General features: G+C 35.2%; 1 protein-coding gene across 5 annotated transcripts; it reads right to left on the reverse strand.

Annotated features, from left to right (window-relative positions):
* LOC132175840 (uncharacterized) lies at positions 1–7,491 on the reverse strand. 5 transcript variants are annotated; one of them, XM_059587917.1, is made up of 12 exons: positions 7,313–7,491; positions 6,543–6,668; positions 6,144–6,212; positions 5,855–5,970; positions 5,239–5,327; positions 5,010–5,107; positions 4,012–4,140; positions 3,868–3,926; positions 3,470–3,555; positions 2,217–2,340; positions 908–951; positions 1–789 (listed from the first exon to the last, which is right to left on the reverse strand). In XM_059587917.1, exons 1-12 carry the CDS (start codon positions 7,365–7,367, stop codon positions 177–179), a joined length of 1,608 nt encoding a protein of 535 aa, XP_059443900.1. In that variant the 5' UTR covers positions 7,368–7,491; the 3' UTR covers positions 1–176. The 5 variants fall into 5 exon arrangements, with proteins under 5 accessions (XP_059443900.1, XP_059443893.1, XP_059443908.1 ...); XM_059587910.1 differs by having other exon boundaries at positions 3,470–3,567; XM_059587925.1 differs by lacking the exon at positions 6,144–6,212 and having other exon boundaries at positions 3,470–3,567; positions 7,313–7,490.
* Between the last annotated feature and the right edge of the window lie 1,289 nt (positions 7,492–8,780).

An 8,780-nucleotide genomic window follows, 5' to 3' on the forward strand; every position in this document is an offset into this window, starting at 1 on the left:
TTAAAGGTGTTATCTGTTTGGGGGCGTTAACTAGAGATTTATCTCAAAAATCCCAAAATAAAAATTACATTTTTTCACTAAATATTTCATTCTGGAGATGCTCTAATACCTCCATCTTGTCTCACATAGCTGCCCACAAAATTATACGGGCAGCGATCTCTCTCTCTCTTTTCGCATTACTGTATCTGTGATTTTCCCGAACCCAGTTTCTTTTTTTTACAAATTACAACCTTCCGAATTGAGAACCAGTTGAGCACGCTGAATACCTTTGTCCATCTCATCTGAGTAATAGCGGTAGAAGGTGGCAACAGGTAGTCCTCGACCTGCATGTCAGTATCAAGATCTTGCAGAGAATCCTCACCACAGAAAGTTTGAGTCATGGGATGTGTGTCACAAATCATGGAGCCTGGGAAACTCAAATCTTGCAAGCCGCACTCATCCAAACCACTAGAACCCCCAACAGAACACACGATTGAAAAGATATCTGGAGAAAGCGCACAGCGTTGGGAATGATCAAATTCACCAATCTCCCCAGAAGCCAAAAACTTGCTCCCATTGGGGCTCTCTGTACAGGGCAAGCTGGTCGGGTAATGAACATTGGCTAAGGCCTCCCCATCATGAGAGAGAGGTTGTTGATCAATATGATCATCAACCAAAGCTTCTTGTATGTTAGAGCAATCTTCTCCTTCAATTCCAGCTCCAGAAAATAGAACTGGGGGAGAGAGGTTGTCAGTGAAGTTCACCTGTAAGCTTCTTGACCCAGATGTACTTGCCTCATTCCCACAATTCCTGAAAAGAATTGCAAAATATGTCATCTATCTAATCTTATCGCCAAGGGTGGTTAACATAACAATATTAACAACCCTTTAATTAAATAATCCTAATCAACAATAGAATCATTTCTTACTGTTTCATGATCTCTAAAAGCTTTCTTTTGACTTCCTCCTCGACCTGTAAATACATAAAATCAATGAGTACTGGCCAATTATACTATAAGCGAGTGAAGATAAGAAGATGAGCTGGAATCAGTTTTGATTAGTTGAAGATCAGTTGGCATAGAAGTTAGAAAGTAGTTTATTTTTCTGTTAATTCAGTTGTACATAACAGCTTGTTAGTTATTCATATTGCAGCTTGTATATGCTATATATACTGCAAGTGTACAAAGAACAAGTTACTTAAATGCAATATACAGAGATTTTCTCTTCAACATTCTCTCTGATTTCTCTGTTTTCATGTTTATATTGCATTGAATATGTTTATATTGTTTATGTTTTCATTGTTGTTAATAATCAATGAAAACTGTGACAAATATGTTTCGGAACACAAACAGCTGTAAGATAATGGAAGAAATGACAGCTTCGTGCTTCAATCTACAGATACTGATATTCAGACACATTCATATCCCACAACTTAGAAACTTAGAAGCCGGCCACTGCAGGCGGAAAGAAGAACTTAAACACAATTTGGCAATAGTTAGTTACAATTTCTTCATTGCACCAAAATATTATCTAAAAGACTAAAACCCTAAGATCCCTTAGAGCCACAACAAGTGAAATCAGAAAATAATGTTCACATGCTCAAGAAATCCTTATCTTCACAAAAAAATAAACTTCATGGTAAAATGAACTCCTGAATCTTTTTTAAGGAAAAATTATGTAAGGCAGCAAAATAAACTGGTTTGCATAACAAGATCAATAATGAATGGACCAACTTTAACTGCACAAGCAACAAGAATTTAAAAGTTACTGGAAACAAAGAAGTAGACTAGAAAAGCAGTGCATTTCCAAGATCAGATGATTATTTAGGAATTGACTTATTGGAAATTCAGTAGGCACACAGTCTCAGTGCATTATTGCTCCAACATGTTTAGAATCCTAAAGTAGTTATGAAAGTTTAAAGTTAGGCACTTTTGGGATTTATGAGGTAATGATACTATCATAAGCTTCATCGTACAGTGGGCTGACATGCATGTTAGCTGCAGCTTGCAAAACCACAGTAGTGTCTGATGTCTCCAATGTTTAAAAGGGTCTATACTCATGACTTCTTTCAATCTTAAATTAATGATGTGTTTATCAAGTTCATAGGATCTTAAAATAGTCCCGCTAAAATACAGCATTATATTTCAGTGAATCAACATGGACAGAAATAGAAGTACTTCAATATAAAGCTGTAGAACTTATTATCACAAATAAATTAATCTAAGATAATAAACTTGCCATTCTACGAATCAAGGGCCCTAGAATTGGCTCTGGGAAATTCTGGACTGATTGCATCAAAGGCCCTAAAATTGGCTCCGGAAACTTCTGGACTGATTGCATCTTCATAACCTCCCAGACCACACTGAATCGTGTGAACAAAATCATTAGAAATCAAATTTATGGGGAAAACTGTCATCAGTTTGGTCCAGTATACCTCATCAAATACATAGAAGTTACACCAAAGTTCTTTATATCAAATGTATATCCACTTCATACTCAATAAAAATTAACATCAATTACTCCCTAATTTCTTATTTAATGCTCATGAATATTCCAATAACCTTTTTTCTTTAAATGACAATTCTAAAATCATTTCCTCATGACATTGAGTCAAGTTCACTCACATTTACAAGGAAAAGCAATTTTCACTAACCAGTCTCAACAGAGTTAATTCTTCAATTAGAAACCATTTTCTACTGGAAACCAATTAGAAACCAATTTCCCCCTAGACTTTATAACACCCATATCCGTTTCTAGAAACTGAAAACAACATCAATTGTCCAACTCATGCAACCAGATGGGACAGGAGATGCTATTTGGTCCAAAGATCATTGGCATCAAATCTCCACAATATCAAGCCAGCAGCAATCAAATTCCGCATGGGAAAGACACAATTCAGCTATTACCAAACCAGTTTAATTTACTCCATATCTCCACTTCCTCAGAACATTTAAATCTTATATCACAAGAAAACATGACATGCATCAACAATTTGCACTAAACAAGCATAACCCACCTCCTTTCACACTCAATATTCCACTACCAACAACAGAAACTGTTACAAATTAATGTGTCACTTTAGTTAAATATTTACTTTGGTTGTGTTTATTAAACTCTAGTTTGGAGTAGGTGAAAATGTGTGTATTGTGAAGCCACATGTGTGATTCTAGAACTTATTTTGTAAAAGGCTTTTCTTGTCTTTTGTATGGTGTAGCTGCAGAAAAAGTGTAATCTAAGAAAGAAGAAAAAAAAAAATAGAAGAAAGAGCCGAGTCACTTTGCAGAAAATTGTTCTTCCTCTCCCCTGTTTTTTCCCCTATTTTTCTCTTGCCTTTACTCATTTTCTGCAGAATTTCTGCAGCAAGTTGTTCTTCTTATTCTCTTGTGTTTCCCTTGTTTAATCTACTGCACTTGAAGTGTATCTTGCTGGAAAATCCAGCCAACAGAAACTAACAACAAAAGTCAGAGCTTGTATTAAATAAGTCCTCTTACTTCCAGAAAGTAGGAAACCTCCTACGCTTATCCTTAGAACCACTCCCTTCTGGCTGGGCCTTCACATCCTCTCGCCGTCTCTTCCTCTGCGACATCATCTAAGCCCAGCACCACCCACAACACAATATGGCGGATGTTGGAGCCAACCGTGAACAACAATATCCAAAGAGACCCACATGCGAAGCAACAATAACAATAAGAATTTGTACCATATGTACAGAAAAAAAAAAGAAGCTAAAACTGAGGCACATTAAGATACCATCTAAAATCAATCATTCACTTTCTGCACAGCATACATCAAAGGTGTACCAAGAAGAAGATGAAAAGGAAAAGGTTCTTATGTGGAAGGACAAAAAAATATATAGGGAGAACTCTAAAATATGAATGATTCTACTTACATCATATAAGGAGTCATTGGCCTCAATTTGATTTGATTGATCGAAGCTTGAAACTTCATCTGTCGAAATGAAGGTAAAATATTGAGTGTGAATTGTTTTCTGTCTAGCCACTGGCTCTACTGTAGATACCATCTAATTATTTACGTTCTTTAGGTGCAGTTGAGTTGTTAGAATCATTTGTCGGTGGGAGCTCATCCCGTTCCATTGGATTAATCTCATGACGCCTCCATTCATGATTCTGGACGGTTAAATTGTCACCAAGCGCTGTTGATTCTTTGGAAAGCAAAGGGTTTGAATATTGTATATCAATTTCCAATAAAAAGGTACAGTTTTGTATATCAATTTCCAATAAAAAGGTATAGTTAAGAGTATTGACATCGTGTACTAATAATAACAATAAATTGAGATAGCAGTTGTTTAACTAAACTTGTAGATCCAGGTACTAATTGGCTAGCATAATGAGTAGGGGTGTACAAACGGGGTGGCTATAACCACCCCGTAACTGCTAACCGCTTATAACCGCTTAGGGCGGGACGGTTAGCAGTTTTAGGAATAGGGAAAAGCGGTTAATAACCGTTAACCGTTTACCCTTTATATAATAATATAAACATATATTATATATTTTATATTAAAAATATAACATTAAAACGATGCAGTTTTTGTGTTAAACTTCAAAACGGTGTTGTTTTAAATACGAGTTAAGGATTGATTTCATCATATTCATTGTCTTTTTGAACACTTTGATAAAAAGCCGAAACAATAGGCACAAAAAGGTCTAAAACACCTCAAAAAGCCCAAAATGCCATATAAAAAAAGCGGTTATAAAACCGTCGGTTATTGGTTTGAATAACCGCTAACCGCCGGTTATAAAATAACCACTAACTGCTTAAGCGGAGCGGTTATTAAAATTTAATAACCGCTTTAAGCGGTTGTGGTTAGCGGTTTTAGCCAATAATCGCTAATCACAACTGCTTGTACATCCCTAATAATGAGAATAACTATAATATTAAATGAAGAATGTATCATCTTATGACCTCTTTAAACTCAAAATTACCAGTATGTGTACTAAAACAAAATAAGTCACTTCTGTATGAAAACATTAATTATAGAATTCAATTTATATAAAGTTCAAGTAATATCACCTAAAAAGTCTTTGTCGCCAGCATAATATACATGCTTATCGCCAGATTTCTCCTTTAGTTCACGATAATGAACAAGGACTATGTCTCGTTCTGGGTTCCTGAAACAAAAAAGTAACAATAAAATCATAGATAAAATTACCTATGGAAAAAAATTATCTTCTATATTCTTAAGGTATAGCTGGCCAGTTGTTGGACTTAAAGATTGACATAAAGCTTAACCATTACATACTTGTCAAGAAGCCAGTAACACCTGCGAGCAAAGTTCGGGTTATCTTGGCCATGCACATAGTATACATGGATCCTTTCTTCATTACCAACCTGAACCATGAAATGGCATGCAAAGGGAACCTCATTGAAACAGAATTTGCCAAATGGAAAGAACCTTGTATAACCAAACGAAATTTATGTAACCTTAACAATGAATTGGAGCTCATAATACAGCAAATTAAGCCACAACATCATTATATCCATACTCAGGCGAAAAGAAAATGCCCAAAACATGCAGATACATGCAAGAATTAAACAAAGCACAGAAAGGAGAAACATTAAATTGAACTTCTGGGGTTAAACATGGAAATATAGATAGATATAGGTATGATGCATATGCATATGTATGTATACCTGACATATCTGTGTATTTGTCTGCTTGTACGCAAATATAGATAGATATAGGTATGATGCATTTGCATATATATATATATATATATGTGTGTGTGTGTGTGTGTGTTTGTCTGCTTGTATTTGGAAGTGCATATTTTAAAAACACAAATTACTCACTCACGTATATTACTTGCATATACATAAGTTGAAGCCACTATAGCATATCAGAATTGGGAGAACCTCACTTTTAAGCATTCATGGGATTCATTGACAGTCTTTCCATCTTTTTTCTTCTTCCAGTTATGACCATCCTTCCTGAAGTTCCTAAGCCTCTTACGGTCAAAAAGTAAAATAGCACCACCTGTTGCATTTAGCAGCCAAAATAGACCTTACAACAATATCAATGGTAACTGATGTCATCTACCTACTGAGAATAAAGCTTTGTAAAATATATGTAAACTTCATCAAACTTACGTATAAGAGCTACAAATCCATAACCATTTTGTATTAATATTAAGTACTTCGAGATATTACATATGCCTGAAGAATATCCAATATGAATTGCAAATGCTTCGAGGTGAGCACCTAGGCTTTCTGATAAGACTTATAAGAAAGGGTAAGGGTGTAAATTACTTCAAAATAAAGCATGTTAAGTATTAGAACATAACAAATCAATAATTTTTGAAATCTTGTTATATAACGTATAGACGAAAAAAGACGTATTATAAGCTCCTCCAACATTCTTTCATGGTCCTCAAATCATTACTTTCCTTTCCCTCCAAATACATTAAGCTATATTGTGAGTTAAAGAAGAAAAAAAAAAAAAAAAAAAAAACTTTAGAAATTGCATGAGGACATATGCAATGATTCTAGAGTTGAACCTTATTAAAGCAATCATGTTACAATTAATAGAAATAGGCAATAGGTAATTACTTTTGGGCAAGTTAACTGGATTGCTATAGACGCAGAAATGCTTGTGATTATGGAGTATTGCATGAATTTCATGACCGCTGAGCCATCTTCCTCCAGCGTCGTTCACAATTTTCCCAACATCTAAATCTGTTCACGGAACAAGGAACCATAAAAAAACAGAGGGCATGAGAATAATACTTATCTACTATAACAGTAAATAATGTGTGAAAGATGTGCATGGGGCCAGCCTTATTATTAGTCAATTTAGTATCGGCCCAATAGCATTGAAGTTCAATCCCGTGCAGCCAGCTTATCAAAAGCATCTGGCCAAAACCAATCAAAGTTGCCAGAAAATCTCCAAATTGTACCTATTAATTACTATGGTAAAACAAAAACCTCACGACTCTCCTGTTTACAAACCTGATCTCTCTGTCCCTATCCATGGATCCAAAGAAAGATGATGTACAATTTTCCCATTGAAAAGACACTCTCTTTGTTTCAAAAATACTGGAAAGTGGATGAACTTCCCAAAGGATGAATCAACCAGTCAAAAACCTACTGAATAAGTTCTTTTCTTGCTAACGAAAGCCAATAAAAGAAAAAAGACAAAAAGAAAAAAGTTAGCAACATCAAAAAGCTTCCCCGCTTATTAACACAAAATTTGATCTTAAAAAATCACTGCAAACTGTTCTACCAAAGTTCTACTAAGTATGTTAATGCTTCTGCTTCAAGAAATGCATTTCCAAATACATAAATAAATTAAATCAATGAAGTAGAATTTATTTCCGTACCTTTCAAAGTATGGAACCCATGAATCTCGGAGCCCACGAGTTGGTCTGCCGCCATTAGTAAACCTCTGACAAGCTGAACTCCTCACAAACAGTTAACTGAGCAAAAATTCTTTACCTTCAACCCTCCAAACTCAGGCCAGAAAATCAATACCATAGAATATAGATGATCTCTGAGCTAGTACATTATAATTAACAATTGGTCCGGTTTTAATAAAATTGCGACGAGTAAAAACGCGGAAGCTAGGAAATATCCTTTTTTTAAAAAAAAAATAATAATAAGCGTCAACTCTCAACAGGTCAATGGGGACTTGGGGTACATTCCTGTGTTGTGCAGTACAAGAAAGATGCAGTATGTAGGGTTGGTCGTCAAAAGTTCTATGGTATTATTCAACGGATCTAGTAGCAGGTCGAACGTTTGGTGGTTCCCCATCAAATATTTGGTTAAAATCAAAAGTCCAAAATTCTCACTTCCAATAAACCATATTGAACCTAGTAAATTTATTAACCCTCCAACTTAACCTAGTAATCACTTGAGGTACCACATTCTTGGAGGAATTGGCTACATAGGTAATGACTACACCCTTTCTGAACTATATAGCTATTAAAAGTTATAGTAGTAATTAATGTAGTCACTTATATTGAAGTATTATTGTGGCATGCTGAGAATTTGGAAGTTATGATGTTAATAAAAAAAACTAAAGTTTTCCCTAAAATGGAAGTTTCACGTAGAAAGTTGGAATTTTTATGTGCATGTTCAATGCATAAGTATTGTATGGAGCTAATGAGGAGCTTTTGAAGTGTTAGAAGTGGCTTTAACTAGGGAAGATTTTTGTGAGAAAAATAAATTTTCCAGGATGCATGTCTAAATGTTCTTCGAGGTATGTTCAAATAGAAAAGTGTTAAAGAGCCAAAGAGTTGAACCTAAAAACATTTTCAAACTAACGTGACAAGAGTTTCTAAATTAAAAAAAAAAAAAAAAAAAAGCATTTCTCTCTCCCGTGTCTGCCACTCTCTCCAATCTTAAAATGCCACGTCAGTTTAAAATTTTTTTTGAGTTTAACTCTTTGGTTCTCTAACGCTTCTCGTCCAAACAAGATACGTGATAAAACAAAGTTTGTGAAGCTTGTTCGGCATTTCTTTTGGACTCTGCTCAAACGAGGTTAGCAATAGAGAGACTCGTTTGGTATATCATTAATTTGGACCCCATTCAAGCGAGACCCAAGAGGTTTGATCACTACTTTTCCGCATGAGACCTGCAACAAAAGCACTCGTTCAATCAGTAGCCCTAAGGTTAGAATGGTTATTGGGCTCTGTTTGGTAAAAGGCTAAACCCAGATACTATTTATCATTGAACCGTTGACCGACTACATCAATTTTTTCTCCTCAAAATTTATCACCTTTTCGACCATATTGCCCCCGTTATTGAATTTTTTTCCACAGAAAATCCCTTTGATTAGCCCAGGCGTCC

The sequence above is a fragment of the Corylus avellana genome, chromosome ca1 (genome assembly GCF_901000735.1).
Source record: "Corylus avellana chromosome ca1, CavTom2PMs-1.0".
Taxonomy (NCBI): domain Eukaryota; kingdom Viridiplantae; phylum Streptophyta; class Magnoliopsida; order Fagales; family Betulaceae; genus Corylus; species Corylus avellana.

Bases quoted from the DNA above. Each gene is read 5' to 3' on its own strand.
- LOC132175840 (XM_059587910.1), bottom strand. From the start codon at position 7,367: ATGGCGGCAGACCAACTCGTGGGCTCCGAGATTCATGGGTTCCATACT. The intron at 3,927-4,011 runs GTAAATAATTAG...TCATTTCGACAG, and splicing joins CTCAACTGCACCTAAAGAAC to ATGAAGTTTCAAGCTTCGAT. The intron at 790-907 runs GTAAGAAATGAT...AATTCTTTTCAG, and splicing joins CTTTTAGAGATCATGAAACA to GAATTGTGGGAATGAGGCAA.